A 19947-nucleotide genomic window follows, 5' to 3' on the forward strand; every position below is an offset into this window, starting at 1 on the left:
GGACTGAGCTATTGGTCCGATTCAGGGCTGCGTTGGAGGGTGTCTTATTGGAGGCTCTCTACTACATCAGAGGCACAGCCAACTCAGTGATTGTCCAGAGTTCATTACAGTTTTTTGTTGGCAAAGGCTGAGAGAGAGAGAGAGAGATAACAACGCCTTGTTTGGATTTGAGAATTGAGATCACAAAGTCAGGGGCAAAGAGAAAGCCAGAAAAGGAATCGTATTTAAGAGATTCCTAGCTGGAAAGAGCCGGGTTTAGCGGATCCTGTCCAGTGAGCCAAAAGCCAACACAAGCACCAGAGACAGAGAGAGATGAAGAGAGAGGTGGGATCCAAAGCTTCTCTTGTTCTTTACTCCCAACGATCAAACATTCAATGCCAAGCACAATCTTAAAATGGTTTTGCTTTGAATATCAAAGCAAGATTATATATTGAAAAGGAAACCCTGAACTCACAAACCGATAGAAAAATGACAAAGAAGCTTCTTTAATTCATGCCATACATCTAAAAATGTCCCCATCTATCTCTTTCATTCCCCCCATTTCTTTTCTTTTTTCCCTCTTTTGCTCTCGTTCACTCTTACTTACTTTAAAGAAAGAGAAAGAAAGATGCTTTAGATGGAATATGAGCAAAATAGGTATTAAAAAAAAATTAAATTAAATTGCTAAGTCTAAACTCCAACACAATGGTAGTGTTGCAGAAGCCTATTGGCTTCCCTTAGACCACTAAAATAAGCTCCATGGGTAGTAGAATAGTGGGTTCTGTGTGTAGCCTCCCCAGCAAACAAAATTTGAAGTGGATGCACACCAGCTGACTCACAGCTCCGAACCTTTGGTAATGGTTCAGCCATTGTGTCCAAATCATCACCACTTGATCCAACCGCGACATAACTGTAAGATCCCAAGAATAGAGGGTCACGACCCCATTTGCTCTTCAAAACCTTAGCAAATCTTACTTCACTGTCACCCAAGCTCTCTACAGATTTCAAATTCCCGTTGCAGAATTCATGAGAATTGGACTTAACTGCCGCGTGGGGTTGTGATAATAAACTAGACACTGTAGTTGACACTCCGTTTATAATCTCTTCATCACTAAGTGTTTCAAGCTCAAGAGCTTCTTTCCCTGCAAACCATGATAGCAGGACGCTTGAATTGTTATAAATGGGAGACAGAGAAGCTGTCCTCCTCATCCACCATGGGATCTTTTTATGTCTTAAGTCGGACTCTGAAGGATGAAAAACCATTTGCAAGGAAGGAAATTTGTTCATATCTTTGGCTTTTCGCTTACCAGTTGGACACAGTTGGAGAAACAACTTGTTAACAACACCATATCCGAGTCTTGATATAGCCTCTGTCTTGAAAGAAGGAAGGGGAGGATTGAACATACCTGAATCTGGACAAGTTCCAGCTTTTAGGACCCCCAGTGAAACTGTGACTATCACATGATCAGCTGACATAACCGATCCATCAAAGAAGTGTATCTTCACAGGCCTGGAATCATAACCGTTTGCCATTTCTACAGATTGATGACTCTCAGGTTGCCATTCAATTCTTGAGACTTTGCGGCCTAATTGGATAACTCCAGGAGGAAGAACAGATGCAAGATATTCGATTATGCTCAAGTAACCTTTGGAAATAGTGATTTCTTCACCAGGAAACATGCGGTACTCGCTTTCTGCTTCAAAATCTAGAGTCAACAGATCACCAGCTGAAGTATAAGTCCTTTGCGTGTTTTCATGCATGGCAAAAATGGCTTCTCCTAGCAACTTTCTGCTCCATTTACCATATCCTCTGAGCTCGTCACGGTCCTTGGAAGAATCCCAATAAGCATCAAGGCCTTGTCTAAGAAAAGCACCGACACTTTTGTTACCAAAGCCACCATTGCTTGTACAACCTTTGGATGCTGCTTTAGCTGCAAAATTATAGTAACGAACATCTCCACTGCGTGCACTCTCTTCAGTCAGCTTTCCCTGAGCAAAATCCATCAAGTTCTTGAAAAGAGTCGATATGGGGTCAACAATAGAGGCATTTAACTGGAAACCACCTTCGGCAATGGTCTTAGGCTCATCCGAGAAGCCATCCATGCACTCCCATGGTTTGTCAGACTCAAGTGCATGGATTTCTTGAGCAATTTGGTGAACAGGGCTGCCTCCTATACCATGGATCCAAGTAGCTCCCATCTCAATTCTGTCACCACCAAACTCTGAAGTGTTGATTCTGCCACCAATTCTAGTGCCACCTTCAACAACATATAGCTCAAACAAATCTTTGGAGCCAGTGGAAGTATAGAGCTTGTTAGCTGCAGTAAGACCAGCCATCCCTGCTCCGATTATTACAATTCTTGGCTTCTTGGCCATTAGAGTTGCAAGCTTGCAAAGCTTCACTAACACCAGAAAGATACAAGAAACAACTGGGGAAATTTTACCAAAGGAGAGAACAGGGTGAAGAAGAACTGTGAGGTTTTATTGAGTTACTGATAAGAAATTTATAAGGGCGTGTACACTGCACAGTCCGGCTTCTTTGAGACTTTAATTTCTCAGATTATTTATTTCTCTAATAAAGACAGGGCTCTACTTTTTCTTGACCTCTACTAGCTACAAATGTAGCCTATAACCTAAAGGCAACTCACTCTTAAAATCCTCTCCTAGTCTTCCTCAAACACACTGCCGTTTACGTCGATGTATGCCACTGTTTTCATCATGACTTGCCATAATTTTCAAGAATATTAGTAGTATTGGTACATTAAAAGATGAAAAATACTTAACAAAAAAATTGTAGAGATATTATGGTGGTGGGAAGGACAATAAAAGGTTGACAGTGCCTTTCACCAACCTCACATGTTAATTGGGGTTGAGGACGGCCCACCAACTGAACAAGTCATTGACCCTGATCACTTTGATTGGCCTGTCCTCGATCATAATTAGGTAATCATACAAATGTAACGACTATAAACCCCCTTAGGCGTATCTGCCTTGAGAATACATTTGTTGCCTGCTAGCATTCCAACAGTATGTATCTCTTGGGTGCATGCATCCATGAATTGACATGTTGGAGATTTAATGTTCAATCGATTAGTATAAGTTTAGATAAACAAAGATAATGTGATTTGAGCACAGCCATGATGAATATCCATCAATCATTTTACCTTGATTAAAATTTTTAACAAAACTATCTTAGATCTAAAAAACTGACACTAGTTATTTGATGATTTAGCTGTACTGTACACCTCTCTCTCTCTCTCTCTCTCTCTCTTTAGGGGCAAGGGCGGTTGTTTCCATTCAAAGTGAAGCACTCTTAGTCTCTCTCTGAGGGAGGGAGTAGGTTTTATTGAAAGGGAAGCATCAATAAAAGGAAATGCAAATTTGTTTCTTTGGATTTAAGCAAGTATATGTGGACAAGTGGGACATTCATTAATTTTTGGAATCATACGGCGGATTTAGACGCAATACAACATCAGAGATTACTTATAACAGTGCGGAGGATTATCGTGGCCAGATGTTGGAGGTACTTGTAGTGGCAAATGTGACCATGCTTTCCTTGTCATGTTGCAAACCCCATGTTTGGTTGGATTTATCTCTACAATGTTTATGTAACAGATATGAAACCTTGCTTTTACTAATTAATCCGTTTTTATAGAAAATGCTAATAAACTTTTAAACTTTGATAGGAACTAAGATTAATTCAAAGAACCCTTGTCATTTCTTAGCTCGATCCACCTTACGTTGTTTCAGAACAAGTAATGTTAGAACCTGACTTGACTTCCACCTCATCCCCTTCGCTTTACTCAAACACTATACTTGTTGTTGTTACCAGACAAATGCACATTCATTATCTTTTTCAACTCAAAGATTGCTTTAGCCCACCTTTCTTTTAGTTTATTGATTTATGATTAAGTCACATAACAATATGGGTTAACTTTTCTTTAAGTCAGTTTATCTTCACACTATGCCATTCGCATGCTTACATTAGGAGGGTATTTTAACCTTGTATCATGATAATTTTTTGGCCCACGAGATTGAAGAAGCATGATCTAATGATGTGAGATAAAGCCACTTGAAGATAAGCACTATCACAGAGTTTATTACCATGACCCATCGCTATTATTATTATTATTATTTATTATTATAAGTAAATAAACACATGATTCTGCATTTGTTCCTCTATCTCTTTAACACAGTTCTTATTTAATTGCATTTTTTGGCTGTCGACATCTCCCAAAGCTCAAACTTTCATCTAAATCTTCATTAAAGGCAGTGCGGATATGTAAGTATATCAAATCTTCTAAATTAAACATCAAAAGGAAAAGGTGTATGATTTAAGTATCCATTTTACAGGATTAATTGTTTTTAATATCAGATATCGAGAAAAAAGGTTTTATGAAACCATTGCCTTTGAGTCTTCCAATCACGAGATGACATGTAAATCGGCTTACTAGGTAACGTACCTAAGGTGAATTTTATGTAACAGTGGATATTCACAAGAAATCATGCAAAGACGATAGCAAATGGCGTGTGACGCAGTGGTCAAGTAGTCTTCTAGGATTATTTGTCTGAATCCCCATGTGAGGAGGGGTAACCCTAAACCCCATATGGTTGAAAACCATGGAAAGACGACACACAGCGGGGCGGGATTGACTTCTGGGGCAGATGAATTTGGTTTGACAAATCACGGTCAAAAGCATAAGCAGGATATAGAAGCAAAAATCTTTTTGATGCACTGAAAGCTTCATTAATTGGCATTAATTGTGTTGATGCATCGCTATCAGGGCTTAATCAAGACAGGTCAAAATTCTAGAGTTGCCCAATATTATTTATTTCCACATCGTCTCTCGTGAGCATCGAAGCATGGACCCAAATGCTCTCCGTAGCTTCACGTGCACTTGGACGAGGGCTGTTTCCAGAAATTGCCAAAGCTGAGAAAGCAACGAGGTTAAAACCTACATGGCTTGGGTAAATTTTCCTCTTTTTTTGCTTTTTACTTTTACATAGAGAGAGAGAGAGAGAGAGTCGACCTTTTTCTCTTCTTTTTCCTTGATTTGATGTGTATAAAAGAAGTGACATTTTGGCCATCGAAATTATCATTTCCCAATCGTTGTTGGGTTTTACTTTTCTTTTCTGTGTATCAATTACGTCATCTCTTTCACCTTTTTCTGAAATGAGCACGATTGCCATTATTTAGTTTTCTTTTTAACCCAAGAATGATATTCAACATTGAGGGTTGGAGAAGGGAGAATGTATCAAACGGTGGGCTTTTCTCATGCAATGCCAATGCAAATATTGTGCATTGACTGCCTCTCTAACAACACAAGCTATGATATATATTGGTTAATAAATATGATTAGGGTTCAAGTCTTGTAAGCACAAGCTAGACTTAGAGTCCTTGAGCCACTCACTGTCTCCTAGTCTTGCTCTGAGCTACTCCATAATTTGAGTTCCTATGATGGGGTAAAGCGCCGTCGTGTTGCCTACGGAGTGGTCCAACCCTACATATAGTTTATGTTAATTAGTTTTGATTTGAGTGATTACAGCTCACCTTCAACTCTCTTTCAGCTAACATTTTCATCCTGGCAGTGAAGGTTTAGCTCAACAGTCATTATTCCTCTTTTGGAAAAGAGAAACTCCATTGTTTATAATCCCTTCTCTCTCTCTCTTTAACCTTTCTTTACATATATCAAAAAGAAAAATGAGAAACAAAAATGTGTTCATCCTACTAATAACTAAACTTTTAAATTCACTATCTGAAGATTTCCTTTTGAAAGAGTAGCATTAAACTATAAAAAGCAATGGTTCCCAAGAGAGGTTTGGAGTTTGTCTTCATTAATTTTTGATTTGGAAAAGAAATGAAAAAGGGAATGAGAGCGGCAGCTCCAAGTGGATATCACCTTTCTCTCCCAGCAGCTGTGACCTGAGAAGATAATGAAAGCTGAACCATTTCCAACCTAAATGGAGACTCCTGCCGGCCCCTATGCTAAGTCCATTATTTTTTCGTATTGAGTTGTAACGTCCATATAAATATGAATTGATTTGTCATTGTTTTACATCATTTTCAAGCCTATATATGGGCCTTAGCTTTTCTCTATGATGGCATCTGTTTGCATGTACAAATATAGCTTCAATCCTTCATACTAATTACTAAAAGTAGGCCAACAACATCTCTCTCGGCCTAGCCTTGTCTCGCTCTCCAGTCAACAAGCAAAATCATCATATATTGGAGTGACTATAACAGATTAACAGAAGCTACCTTTTTTCTTTTACATTTCCCCTTGAAACTAAATACGTACTACTAGTAAACTTTTTTTTCCCCCTTTTTGCAAAAGTTAATTTGTAAAATGGTGCTAATTTTATTATCAGGAGTCAATAAACAACGGACTTATCCCATCCAGATAAAATTCTACCTTGGTCCTTGGGTTTAGCGATTGGGGTCCAATGAGCCCATTGTATTGGTTTGGATGTATGGAATGGTCTAACAGTTAAACAATCTGGAGCCTTAAAGCTGGCAGTGTTTGATACTACTACTTGAGAATTATTGGGCCCATAAAAGGTAGATGGATCATTTTTCCAAGTTTCCATCTTGTTCAAAATTTACCCATGAACACTAGAAAGGCCAATCGTAATTCTTACCCATAATGTATGCATCTTGCTCTTCATTTAGATAGTCCGTGGCACCCTTTTCATTGTTCGATTCACAAGTGTTGAAAGACCAATTAATATTCATACGGATGACATATATTCCCCCAACATTAACGTTTACTCTTGCAAATCCGAAGAAGAGACGGTAGAGCGGAGGAGTCATGTCCATTGAAGCTGGATACAATTATGATGTCTCCAAGTTTTTATCTCTGTTTTTTGGCTGTGGCTGGCCATGTCATTTGATGGGAAATCCCTTCTTATCTTTTTCCCCATCAAGCCTTAATCAACCACTTCACTTTACACAAGGGTTTCATTTCAAATCAATTGGAATTTTCCTGGATATTTACATGCACCTCCCAGTGCTTTGATCGATGCTTTCCCATTAAAGCACTCCTCCTTCCATGACCCTTTCTAGCATTTGATTGTAGCCTTTTATACCCACTTGAAAAGAAAAGGCATCCATGAAACAGGATAAGCGTAGAAGACACTTCTGCTTCCAAGTAAATTGTTTGTACTATATATTGGTACTACTCTTCACATTCAAACTGAAGAAAAAAAATTAAAGCAACGTGGTCGGCTGTAATTGAGCAATTAGCAAATAAAATAAAAACAGAAAACAAAAGCTGCAGACGGAGAAATTAAAATTGCGACCATCGCTGGCTTTCAATTCTGATATATCCCTCCACTTTTCTTTTTTGTGTACTTTTAGAGTAAATACAAAGGGAGGAAATTCCAAGACACGCCATTTCCAAACAAAGCAGTCAGCCACTCAGCCAGCAGCGTGGAAAATGCAACCTCCTCTCTTCAGTTTAATACCTTCCTTCAACCTTCTCTAACCCCTATTTTTCTATTGTCTAAATTCCTAGTATTAACAAAAGTTACAAGCCCATCCCATTTCCAAAGCAGAAGTCACCCCAATTTTTTTTTTTAATAAAATTTAAAAAGGGGGTCATAACTGTTCACGTTTACTCAGGAAATTCCAGTCCAAATTTCAAAAGAGGTATTTCCTCCTCCTCCTCGCCTAGAAACCTCACCAACTGCTCTTCGTCCCATTCCCACTTCCAATCCATCATCCACCCACGCGCCTCTTCCTCCGCTTCTATCCCACGTGCCTCCTCCGCCCTCCGCCTCCTCCCGCCCTCTGATTCCCTTCAACCCACTCCCAACCTTCACATTCGCGTTTAAAATCCCTCCCATGTCCACACTGGCCATCACGCTAGACTCCGAGTCCGAAAACGACGACCCGCAGCTCTCTTCGTTGCCGTTGATGGTTATGTACGAGGACGACGACTGGAAAATCAACGCCGACGAGTACGGGTTGTCGCTGAACCTAACCCTCATACCGAACAGCGTTGGCGACGACGTCGATGAAGACGCTGAGGTGGTATCTTCCGGTGAGTCGTCCAGAAGCTTCAATAACTCACTCACTGAGTCAGTCTCACTATCTTCAACTGATAACCACGCCTTGACGTCATCCGCCAACTCATCTGTTACCGTCTCTCTGAGCCGTTTCGACGCCAGAAACCCAACGCCTCGGGTTTCCTCACTTGCTCTTTTCCTTTCCTCCTCTTCCTTCATAGTAGTTTTTCTTCAAAGAGAAAAGAATGATACTCTTCAAAGAGAGAAGGATGATATATATAAAAAAAAACTTCACATATTTAAGCAACAACGTGAAAGAGAAGGATCTGGAAATTTAAATTTGATGTGGTAACTGATGACTGATGAGATGGTGATATATTTAATGCCAGCCGTCTGATTCCATGGTCTTAAATGTCTTCGATGTGGCGGAGCATCTTTATGCCTATCGTTTAGACCGATATGACAGGTGGCAAAAGATAGTGCCAGGTGGAAGGTATGGAAATGTGACCTGGCAGGTCAGTTGTTTGCTGAAAAATGGCGGGAACATTTTGTGTTGCCCCGTAGGTGGTGGATGTCGGGAAGTATATGCATGTCAGTACTAAAAGTACTGACAGCCCCTGTTTTGAAATTCTCAGAACAGCTGTGGCTCTTCGGACTTGCGTAATTACATCCCTACCCTTCATTTCTTTTTCCACTCTTTTTTCTTTTTTTTATCTTTTATATGTAAAACTTACTTTATCTTCCAGAAGGAAGCCCACAAATAATATTTTTTAAGGTTTTTTTTTGTATGAAAGTGAAGTTTATTTTCTTAATGTATTATCTTATTTAAGTTTTTTTTTTAAATGCAGTAGTTGTTATTTTAGTGAAGTAATGTAATTTATACTATTTGAGAGAATTATCAGTATGTGAGACCCCCTTACTTTAGAAGCTAGGTCATCAACCTTCACAAATTTATATATTTAAGTATATTTAATTAATTTATATAATTAATCATTATCTTATATTTATATAAAAATTGGATATAATATTCAAAAGTTTATAAACTATTAAAAAATTTTCTACTGTAATCTTATTTTTTATTTTGAATAAAATTAATCTTAATAGTTAATAATTAATTATTATTATTAACTAAAATATTATTTATTATTATATGTTATAATAATGTTAAATATATAATAATAAATTACAACATTATTATTTGACATTTTTTACTTTTTATATTAATATCATATATTAATGTATAATGATAAATATATTTTGATTAATGATAATTAATTTATTATTAATTATGAATATTTATTTAATTTAAAATAAAAATAAATGAGTTTAATTGATTGTAATAAAAAATAAATAATTTATTTAAAAATTTTAAATAATTTAAATATTATACTTAAAAATTATAATTAAGAAAGAAAGCCATCGAAAATAAAGAAAGAATGTTGAATGACATTATTACTAGGTAGGGGCAGGGATGATAGAGATACAGTAGGATTTGGAAACGCGACAGTTGGCCCTTTCAGCAACAACTGCAGCGTGGGCATAGAGGAAAAGGGGGCTGAGAACCGGCGGCTGAATATGATCAAGTGAAGGTGGCCGATGGCCTAGGGCTAGTACTGCCCATGGGAACCTGGACCACTCACACGTGTGATTGAACTGTCCTCTGACACGTGCAAATCGGACAATAAAGATGGGCAGTCCTTTACTCTTTTGTTTTGGTAGGAGATACACTTCGGCCCGCCTAAGCAGGGGTTGCACAAATCATGAAGATTGGTTACTATGTGGAAAACGTGGAGATAATTCTGTTTGAAGCTTTTCTCGGTTAGGCTAAGAGTGGAGCACGAGAACACCAAAGGGGAATTAGGTTGACAAATGAGAGTAGAAGTTTGGGTAAGCTTCTTTTTATTACACAAATAAAGTTCAAAGATACAAAGCATATTGTTGAATTTTGTGTAGTGGTATTTCAACAACCGTATCCTTTTGGCAAAAATGTCTCTTCATCAACTATTTTAGCACAATAAAACGTGTAATTTCACTCTTGCAGGAAATTCAAATTTTTACGGTATATTTTTTTAAAAATAAAATATTAATTTTGATAAGATAATTCATTATATTATTTTTTTAAAAAAATTCAACCTGCCAAAACGGCATACGCATGTGAAGTATTGGGTTGAATAGTGCGCAAATGTAAGGCCGTGGTAGCATTTGATGGTCAAAATCGACAACTTTTTGAAGACAAATTTTAATGGCACATAACCTCGGAATTTGGGAGAGGTCAGATTCGAAATTAAAAGCACTCTCGAATGCAATTACCATAACCAGCCTTGGAAGGGGGCAAATTTTAAAGGGTGTTTGCCAACTACTTTTTTCCCAGTCAGATGTACCATATCAAGCCTTACTTGCTGTTACCTTTTCCATGATTTTTTTACCAAGTATTAGGAAGACACAAAAAAGAAAACACTATATTAATTCTGAAGTTTTGAGTTGTTTTTTTTTTTTCAGGTACCTTAACACAAAATGCTTCTGCCTAAAATTGGATTATGATTCAATTTGTTGTCTAATCCCCACATCTCTTTCATTCCTGGTAAATGTAAATGTAGCAACAACACCTTATTCACCAAAACACACATTATTGTCACCATAGTCATGGCAAACATGCTTCAGCATAACTCGGGGCCAGGATACAAGACACTCCGGATGCGTGGCTTGTCATCCAACTGCCAAAGGGAGCATTGTTTTCACTTTAAGATTCATATTTTTACCAGAAAAGATAAAGAAAAAGGGGGAGGCTTAGGAATACCTCATAAAACGAGACATCGAATGAGAAAATAACTTCTGCATAAGTTCCAATACGTTGTGGAATAGCGAAAGCTTGATTCACACCACTGGTTCTTGGGTTGCACGTTAATAACTGAGGGTTTTTCTCATTCCAAGGACCCTCGTACTCGTGATTGATACTGTTTGAGCAGACAAGAGAATGGTAATGAGGAAGTTAATCACCCAATCAGTAGAGAGAAATGAATATGATGCACGTCGAGTGCTACAACTACTAGAATTGAAAACACAAAAAAGCAAGAAATGCGTAACAATGTGAGCATACAACACAAAGCAATTTTATTCATGAAAGAAGCAGGGTGTAGGGATCAACCTCAAAGCCAGCAATTTGAGCAGAATCAGTCCGGGGATTCCTGTGATACATGACTCTGAAGCTTAGATGGTTGTGGATGAAACATACCTCCTCTCCACTCTGTATCAAGCAGTTTAGCTCATCCCAGGGAAAGAATCATATAAAGATGTAAAAAAGAAAGAGTAGAACATGGCATTCATTAATCTACAGGATAATATGTTCCCTTAAACCCAACACGAAAGCCTTTCTGCTTCCGTTGTGTAACTGGAAGATTGCCCAGATTCCTGCATATTAGTTTGCGACATATGGTGTCAAAATTGAGGAACAAAAGCATAAGACTTCGTTAATGAGCAACATGTAAATGCAATCAGCTTGACGACTATTGCTGGAAAGAGGAGAATTTCAAACCTGAAATCAGGAATGATTAGAGCATAGACTTCGTACTTACATATTAACTCGGTAGTCATCACGAATATTCTCCTTGAAATTCTTCGCAGCTTCTGCATCAAGTTCTACCCGGCAGGCTACTTTGCATGACTGTTCTATTCTCATATCAAACTGGCACAGGAAAAAAAAGGGGGGAAAACCTTGGATCATCCAAAGCAGAAAAATAGCTTTTCCTTTTACAAACAAGAAAGCAATCAATGCAAGCAAAATACTCACAGTATAGACAGAACCCTGAAAAGCTTCGCCTTGAAGAAATTTTCTCAAGGTCTTGGAGGGCTTACAATAACCGATGGAATAAAAGTCATAGGAAAGCTGTGTGTCGGGGGAAGTACGATTGGTAACCTCGACTTGAAGAGGATCTCCCTGCATGCATAAAAGTTCACCGACCACGACAGATTTCCGAAAAGGAAACAAATCATCGAAAGAGAGCAAATAGAAAAGGGAAATCTACAATATAGAAATCGGCAGGAGCAATTGCACAGAGAGAGATGGAACAGGATCCAGGTACAAGCGTCGTTGTTACTGTTTGTAAAAAGAAACGAAGGGCCAGCGGCGATAACATTCCACTGCTATTGCTATTACTCTCCATCAGTATTAATGGCGCTGTTAGCAGAGTAACGCAATCTGTGTCTAGTTGGAGGTGTCGACACTAGATCACAGCAACTTGGTCTTCAATTTGGATAGCCTGGATACTTAACCGAACCCACCTCCTTTTCTGCTATGTTTATTGATTTTTGATAACATAACCAGAAATATATCAAGCTTTACCTCAAGTCACTTTTCTAAACGCCTTTGAAGCAAACTCCCCTGATGCATATTTTGGTGCATTTGTTTAATACAAAAATGTATTACACATATTTTGTCTCTATGGAATGCCATTCTTGGCGGACGGCTGGGATGTTGTCTCCATCCCAAAATCTGAAAAGAACAATTTTATGAACGGTCTCGTAACCCTCCATCATTTCAGAGAATAAATATACATTGTTTCAGATCGGCTGACCAACTAGCCAATCCGATCGAAGGCCAGTAATTTTCAAACCCCTTACCTGTTCAACATTGCAACCACAACCCGCCAAAACATAATGGCCTACTACCTCTGAAATTAAACGCCTTGATCTTGTGATAGAACGACATGCTGACATGTCCAGAGATCCCGAACTCAACCGTCCAGAGCTACACTAGTTCTCGAATAAGGCAAGAACCCATGAGACGAGAAGTACTTCTGCTGCCGACTCTTAATAAATTTGACACATCAAGCGCCTGGAAGTTTCCTTTCATTGAATATCCCAAACCTTTGAATCCGATGGTAGAGTTTGATGGTTCATTGATCATAATTTGTACCCTGGTGGAGCCAGGTATCCGTATATGACAATGTCTTCAACATACTCATAAAATCAGCGTAACACTCCGTCAATAAATGGTAGAAAACCTGTCTACAATCCTTAATATCCGAAAATCTACAATTGCTAGCAATGAGCTTACAGTGTCATCCCATCCCAATTTCTTCAAACTTGAAGAGCAAACATGTAAATCCACATAAGAAGCTACTACAGAGGTTTGTTACAAGTCAACCAGCAAATATCTGGTCTTCTTTCTTCCCAACTTTATCTCATGGCTTTGACGCGCATGAAATGACATGAGACTTGAATTTCTCCAGCTCTGCCAAAACCTCCTCTTCTGGCCTGTAGATCAGATCACTCATGCGCCATATCTGCAAATAATTGTTTAGAATATCAATAATTGTAATATTCATTCAAAGTTAATGCATGTGGACAGGCAATAGAAGCAATATGTAAAATAAAGCACTTTCAACAAACCAATCCCATTAAATTGGAGTAACTTCATAACCAGCAGTGAAGGAATGCCATTACAAGCAGTTTCTGGTTTTACACAGTTGCTGCCAGCAAGTAAAGGAATGCCATTACAAGCAGTTTCTAGGGTTACACATTTGCTGCCAGCAATACCACGATTCAACCTCCCATGGTAACCTTTGATGATTATAAGCAACATGTTTTGGAATGTTGGCAGGGAAGTGAAGTCCCCTGAATAATTTTACAATTTTTGTTGTAATATGCATGCCTGGTAATGCCCTTGTGCATTGCTTTTGTGTTTTGAATTATCATGTCATATTTTATTATCTCTACATTCACAGTCCAGTGCTTATTTGAATTTTGCCTCAAGAAAAATGATTTTGCATTTTCTGACACAAAGAAAATTTGTATGGGAAGATAGTAACTGTACCTGCAATGTCCCTCCTCCGCCAGTGGTATCACAGTCATCAGACACACTAACAACGGTCCATGGATCAGATGCATTCCAATGGAAGTCAACAACTTTGTCCCTGTATAAAAATTGAAAGATAGAAAACGTTATGAGAACAAATCAGGCAACATTAAATAAAAAAAAAATTTGAAGAGTTGCATGATTTTCAACTCAAACATATATAGGCTTCAGAACAAGTATAAGGAACCTGTTCTCAGAAACCAAAACTTGTTATTATGAGGTGCATAAAACATAACAGCTTTCACCAGCGAAACCAAAAAGTTTTTAAGTATGATTTGGTTGCAATGTTTAGACATGCCTCAAGATTAAGCTTCATGACATTCCAAATTAGCTTGCAATTGCGTCATTATACCCACTTTTCTTTTTCCAATAAAAGATACTTCACCAAGATCAAATTTACTGTCAAGTCATAAACCTCCCTAATAGATGGAACATTGAAATTTTCACAAGGACTCTTACAGAACCATCAAAAGATCATTAAGGTTGAATGAGATACTTGTATGCAACAAAGATCATTAAGGAAACCAGTTTAATGGTGCAAGTTTAAATGGATATAGATACCACTATAAGCAAATAAAAAGAAAGAAACAAAGAGGAAGAATGTCAAATGCATATTGAGATTAAGACATGATGGCCTGGTTCAAAAGAAGAGTCCTAATATATGCTATATCATAAACTGCAAAACAGTTGCAAACCAACCTGTGCCCAGCATGCTGGAAGAACAATCCTGCAGGAGTGCTAGGTGATCTTGAAGCACGTTCCACCTTTTTGCCAACCTGCAATAAGGATGAGCAAGTAAGCCAACCATAATATCAGCAGAAGCAAGTACAAATGACAAAATAAGCAACACGTCTGCCTTTGAAATGTAAGGGGAATATTTTCTCCTACTAAGGCAGGCAAGGCAGAGCCTTAACTATGTTTAATGTATATAACTACAAAGAACAAGAGTGAAAAAAAAGATAGGTGACTGAAATCTAATCACTGGTAATCTAGGTGGTTACTGCTAGCAATTTCTTTATATCATTTTTCACTGACTTACTGTCAAATCATTAATTTATAGTTGTAACATAGATATTGCAACAGAGCTTGATTGATGAGGGTGGAGAAAGTAGTAATCTTCTTCACTGCCATCATTTTTCACAAATATATTCCAATCCTAGAAAGATATGAGCCAGAATTGTCAACTCACAAACCACATCCTCTTAATACTGAGTTCAATTTCCTAAAATTGATTGTGTGAAAATCTAAAATTATTTCCATATACAAATTATTCATGCAAACTGCAAAATTGGATGGAGAGCATACAGATATCACCCAGTTCAATATATATGCATAGCCATTGTCATCTGTGTTACATGCATGAATGTTGTATGCAAAGGCAATTACTAGAGAGGAATCAAACAAATCACACCTTGTCATAATCCCAAATGTTTAAGAGCCCATCCTCAGCAGAACTACCAAATACAGAGGACTTGTCTGGAGACCACTGGACCATTGGAGAAATACATTTGGTAAGAACAGATGCATGATGCCATTTATCATCACATTTGTAACGAAATACAAAGTAAAATGATCAGGTCTCTAAACACCTGAACACAAAGAACAGCAGCTTTATGACCCTCAAATTTATAAATGGGTGATCCAACTCCATTAGAAGTGAGATTTCTTCGATCAAACATGCGAACCGTATTATCCGCTGACCTGAGAGATCAACAAAAGAAGACAAATACTGTTTTATCGTAACCCATCATTGCAAAACATGAAGAAGCACTGCAATTTTCATAGTGCATCATATTTTAGTACCAAAAGGAAAATGCAAAACTGAAAGAAACAAGGACTGAGACATACCCGGTCAGAATAAGATTATCATCATGGGGGTTCCAATCAACACAATGAAGATCAGCATTATGTGCCTTTTCAACCTGTCAACAAGAAACCAAACAATTTAGCATATATAATCAAAGGCATCGGTATATTAAAATTAAAAATACCATACAATCAAATGTTACCAAGACTATAAAAGAAAGCATGGGAAACATGAAGCCTTGGTTGATTCCACCAGGAGGAATTCATAATTAGAAAAAGAAGCTAAATGGTTGGCTTTTTGATATCAAATCACATCATCTTAAAAATTATTTGGAACAGACAAGCCATCATGAGAATGAAGTGCCACACAAGGAACAGCAACATATAACTACAATCAGAAATACAGGAAACCAAACTGTTAACAAGTTTGTGCAAAGGAGTTGAAGAAGTGGCATGGCAATCCAGCCACCCACATAAAAAGGGAAAAGTAAGGTACAAAAATGATGCTGAATGATTCAAATCATTCACATCATCCTCTCAACTGTAAACCACTTTACAGACGTCAATCAAAGGCTATTCAAATATCAGGTCCAATGATCACAATGAGTACTGAAGATCCTTATTGTCGAGCTCTTATTTCAACTCTTTTGAAACTTCATTTTCGTGAATATACATACTATTTTACACACACGCACACACACACACACACACATTCATCCAAAGTAAGAAAATGAAAAAGAGAGAAAAGAGGGGGTGGGGGAAGGAAAAAGGAAACCACTAAGCAGTTAGTATCATTAAAAAAGCAAAAATTATGGAAAGTCACCTTGACAGTGGGGCTAGTGCCAACTCGTGCATCCCATAATATGAGGCAGGAATCATCTCCTACGCTACAAAACTCCTGTGCACTTCAGAAGATATGGAAATTTGTCAGATATTAGTCGCCATATGAACAATGTCAAAAGCATCAATACAGAAGCCATTTCAACGGTGGAAAAGAAAGCGATGAAAAACCATTTGAATAAACTCACCTTTACATGAAAAGTTTATGAAGAGAATTCAAAAAGAATAAACCATAAAGAATTACAGCATTTAGATTTTATCCAAGAGAAGAAGGTACCTAGATGGACAAAACGTGACATCTTCAACAGTATCCTCATGCCCACAGAAGATACCACGAGGACCTACAGAAGGCCCGTCAGAAGCTTTATCATTCTGTTTGATGATTGATCCACCAGATGCTGGAGATTTGGTTGGGTCTGTAGCTGTTGCTGTTATGTGGTCCTGGATGCTCCACAAAACCACTGATTTGTCCTTCCCTGCCATAAAAGTGCTCTCATTAAGAAGAAAATCCCATCACATGAAATGAGATTCAGTTTTGCTGAGTCCATTTCAAAAAAGTTTAAAAAAATATGACCTTCAGGACTTGAAACAATAGTTGTAGGAATATGGAATCAAAGTAAAGTTATGCAGTTATAAAATAGCTCACAATAAGACATACCATATAGCACAATCTGACATACTTCCTGAATCAGATAACAAAGCTATTTCATACATATGATAATAATACTTTGTGTGTGAAAAAAGGGCATACTCATCTATCAAATTAAATAATTTTAACTTGATTACCACTTTGCGAGAGGAAGATAATGAATTCATAACATCTCATATGATCATATCAAAGATATAAGATCATGATTTCCGTGAGGATTTCAGTACCAAATATATTGATGAAAGTATTGATTCCAGGCAAAAATATAGTTAATTGAATGATAAAACTTCCCAACCTCCAGAGAGCACATAGGGTTCCGTAGGACACATTGCAAGAGCAAATTCTGCATTATCTTGATGTCCAGTCAAAATCTGCCAAAAAGAAAGGAAAAAAGGGAAAAGTCATAAGTGAAAACAGTTCATTCACACTCGTCCCCTTTTCCAAAGAACACAGACATACAGATAAGTAGCATAGATAGATTTTACTAAACATAACTGAAATTTGGAAATAAATATACCAAATCTGGGCGAGAACTCGTTGCTCCAAGAACTGCATGACGATTGGGTTGAGCTTCAACATCCCAGATAAGAACCTAAATATCATCAAGTCAAATATCAGGCAACTTTAATATCTTAAAACGAAAACATGACAGGAATATTGGCTCCAAAAAATTTGACAACAGAAATAGCAAGGGTCTTACATCAGGACTATCAGTGTGAGTGGCCACAATCTTAGAGTTCTGAGGAAGTTCCCTGATTCTGTTCACCTGCAAGATAGTATTTGGTGACCACAACATATAACAATAAATCCACACACAAAAAAAACAAAGAAAAGGGATAAAAAAAAATTATAAAATTTTAAAGTCATACATGCAAAACAGGGAATTCAAATAAGCAGAATATCTAGTTCCCACCAATGTCAAACATCAAAAGCATGGGGCTTTTAATGCCCCAGCTAAAAAAGAAGAATTACATTGCTAGATCAAATAGATCTCTTTTATGCAAAGATAGCGTGAGCTCCAACAAAACTGTTCGTAGTTACATCAGCACACAACTATATATAAACAAATTTATTTTTCTAGAATGTGCAAGATTCATACCTCTCCAGGATGTATGATAGTCTTGTACTTCTTCACAAATGGTGAGCGTGCTTCTTCATTAAACTGAAAAATATGAAGCAATCATGTATATAAAAAGAAGCAAGCTGCATACATCAGTACTGTAAGTGCAGAGCAAGGAACAAGCTCCCATGAAAATGAATTACCTGAGATATGTGCTCAGCAGCTGCCACCCTAGGTTTGACAACTTCACAGTTCGCAATCACAAGAGTATTTGGTACACTACCATCAGTCTGGCATTAAAACATTAGCAATAACAAAAAGTAAAGATGTCAAAAATAATGATAATAACTATTTTTTCCAAAAGAGGGATTTTAGGTTAAACAACTTAAGCACAAATTTAACATGCTTCAACATTGTTCAACCAAGCTTTTGTTGTAAGTTCCATTAATTCAAAGGGTTCTAAGCTTGGTGCATCTGTTATTGCTTTAACAAATTAAGAGTCCAGAAAGAGTATTTTTTTGTTATGTAAAACTGAACACCAAGCGACTGACAAAATGAAACAAAAGGGGGTTCTTCCGTTCAGTCCAAGCCATGTTTCGGTAGCCAAAGAAATTCCCTATAAAGGAAACACGCTTGCCTGTTCAGAGAGGTAGAGACGCTGGCGATTCTTGTAAGTAGCTTGTTCAAGCTGTGGTCCCCAGCTGTTCAAAACCAAATTAAACTATCATCAAGAAATATGAAAAAGAAGAAATAAAAAAAAAACCTCAGAAAATGAGCTAAATTGGCAACAATGTAAAACAAACTTAAAGCAACAAAAACGCTCATTTCGTTCCTCGACAACTACAAACAATTAATGCCAGCCATCTCACACTTGAAACACAATGATACATAAATAATCACAGGATTCAAGAACTGAAAACAGATCAGAAGCTCCGCAAGAGCACAATAGGTTTTGGCATAAAAAATTTAAGATATCCAAAATCAAACTCAATAACCCAAAATAAACCCTAGACGCAAAAATAGCATCTTTATTAACAGCAGAACCAAAAACCCAAGCGTTTGCAACGAAAAGACCAAAACCCAAAAACCCTAAAAAGGGTTTAAAGAGAGATACCGGCAAGAGAGAGAAGGCCAAACAAGATTGTGGTTAGCAAGCCAGTCATACAGAACAGGGACCAAAGATTTCCATTGAGTGTACTTCTCATCAACGCTCGGTTGTTGGGCTTTCTTTCCTTCTTTCATTTTACCAGCGCTTTGTTGTTGTTGTTGTTGTTGTTGCTGCTGCTGCTGCTGCTGCTGTTCTTTCTCGTCCTTTGGTTTTGGTTTTCGGCCTCTCTTCTTGGGACCTTGCTGCTGCTGCTGCTGTTGCTGTTGAGATTGGGGAGACTCCATTTTTGAGATTGGGAGTGTTGCTGATACTTTAAAAGCAAAGAAAGAAAGGAAAAAACCAACGATTGGTTTCCGGGGACCCAAGACCGGACCCTACTGGGACTGTGATAGGGGTTTCGAAGAGAATGGGAAAAAATAAAGTACTAGTAAATATAGTGGTGAAGGTTTTTGTTGGGGTTACGCTCTTTAAAAGGAAAGTGGTCTACACGCGGCAAGTTGGTAGAGCCTAACCCTTGCATCAGTAGGGGCTTACGGCTCAGGCGTTGCTCAGATGTGTTGAACAGTTGAACGGGATTCAGCCATTTATATTCACTGGTCAAGGCTTATTGCAGGTTTTTACTCAGTTGTTGGGGTTTCAACTTT

General features: G+C 37.8%; 4 protein-coding genes across 4 annotated transcripts; all 4 read right to left on the reverse strand.

Moving 5' to 3' along the window:
* Positions 1-469: 469 nt before the first annotated feature.
* Positions 470-2672, reverse strand: PAO5 (polyamine oxidase 5). The gene has a single exon (XM_021420680.2). The coding sequence runs from the start codon at positions 2353-2355 to the stop codon at positions 670-672; it is 1686 nt and encodes a 561-aa protein (XP_021276355.1). The 5' UTR covers positions 2356-2672; the 3' UTR covers positions 470-669.
* A 4460-nt stretch (positions 2673-7132) lies between these two features.
* LOC110411327 (uncharacterized) lies at positions 7133-8699 on the reverse strand. The gene is given in 2 exon segments (XM_021421441.2): positions 7133-7721; positions 7723-8699. Coding segments are annotated over 2 exon segments (612 nt in total). The 5' UTR covers positions 8206-8699; the 3' UTR covers positions 7133-7592.
* A 2490-nt stretch (positions 8700-11189) lies between these two features.
* LOC149527541 (transmembrane 9 superfamily member 7-like) lies at positions 11190-12809 on the reverse strand. Its single transcript, XM_089782749.1, has 4 exons — positions 12009-12809; positions 11774-11920; positions 11559-11668; positions 11190-11394 (listed from the first exon to the last, which is right to left on the reverse strand). Exons 1-4 carry the CDS (start codon positions 12144-12146, stop codon positions 11310-11312), a joined length of 480 nt encoding a protein of 159 aa, XP_089638875.1. The 5' UTR covers positions 12147-12809; the 3' UTR covers positions 11190-11309.
* A 142-nt stretch (positions 12810-12951) lies between these two features.
* On the reverse strand, positions 12952-19760 carry LOC110411019 (WD-40 repeat-containing protein MSI4-like). The gene is made up of 15 exons (XM_021421006.2): positions 19310-19760; positions 18833-18896; positions 18399-18485; positions 18235-18297; positions 17836-17901; positions 17653-17727; positions 17431-17506; positions 16764-16962; positions 16470-16551; positions 15689-15762; positions 15430-15541; positions 15252-15326; positions 14540-14616; positions 13799-13898; positions 12952-13268 (listed from the first exon to the last, which is right to left on the reverse strand). Exons 1-15 carry the CDS (start codon positions 19585-19587, stop codon positions 13167-13169), a joined length of 1530 nt encoding a protein of 509 aa, XP_021276681.1. The 5' UTR covers positions 19588-19760; the 3' UTR covers positions 12952-13166.
* Between the last annotated feature and the right edge of the window lie 187 nt (positions 19761-19947).

The sequence above is a fragment of the Theobroma umbraticum genome, unplaced genomic scaffold (genome assembly GCF_002168275.2).
Source record: "Theobroma umbraticum cultivar Fairchild unplaced genomic scaffold, ASM216827v3 scaffold_56.0, whole genome shotgun sequence".
In the NCBI taxonomy this organism is placed as follows: Eukaryota; Viridiplantae; Streptophyta; class Magnoliopsida; order Malvales; family Malvaceae; genus Theobroma; species Theobroma umbraticum.

Coding starts and splice junctions, on each gene's coding strand:
- LOC110411019 (XM_021421006.2), bottom strand. CDS start 19,587: ATGGAGTCTCCCCAATCTCAACAGCAACAGCAGCAGCAGCAGCAAGGT. Junction 17,902..18,234: donor CTATCATACATCCTGGAGAG/GTATGAATCTTG, acceptor ACTATCTTGCAG/GTGAACAGAATCAGGGAACT. Junction 17,507..17,652: donor CGAGTTCTCGCCCAGATTTG/GTATATTTATTT, acceptor TCTTTTTGGCAG/ATTTTGACTGGACATCAAGA.
- LOC149527541 (XM_089782749.1), bottom strand. CDS start 12,146: ATGGAGAGTAATAGCAATAGCAGTGGAATGTTATCGCCGCTGGCCCTT. Junction 11,921..12,008: donor CTCCTGCCGATTTCTATATT/GTAGATTTCCCT, acceptor TTATGCATGCAG/GGAGATCCTCTTCAAGTCGA. Junction 11,669..11,773: donor TTCAGGGTTCTGTCTATACT/GTGAGTATTTTG, acceptor TTCCTGTGCCAG/TTTGATATGAGAATAGAACA.
- PAO5 (XM_021420680.2), bottom strand. CDS start 2,355: ATGGCCAAGAAGCCAAGAATTGTAATAATCGGAGCAGGGATGGCTGGT.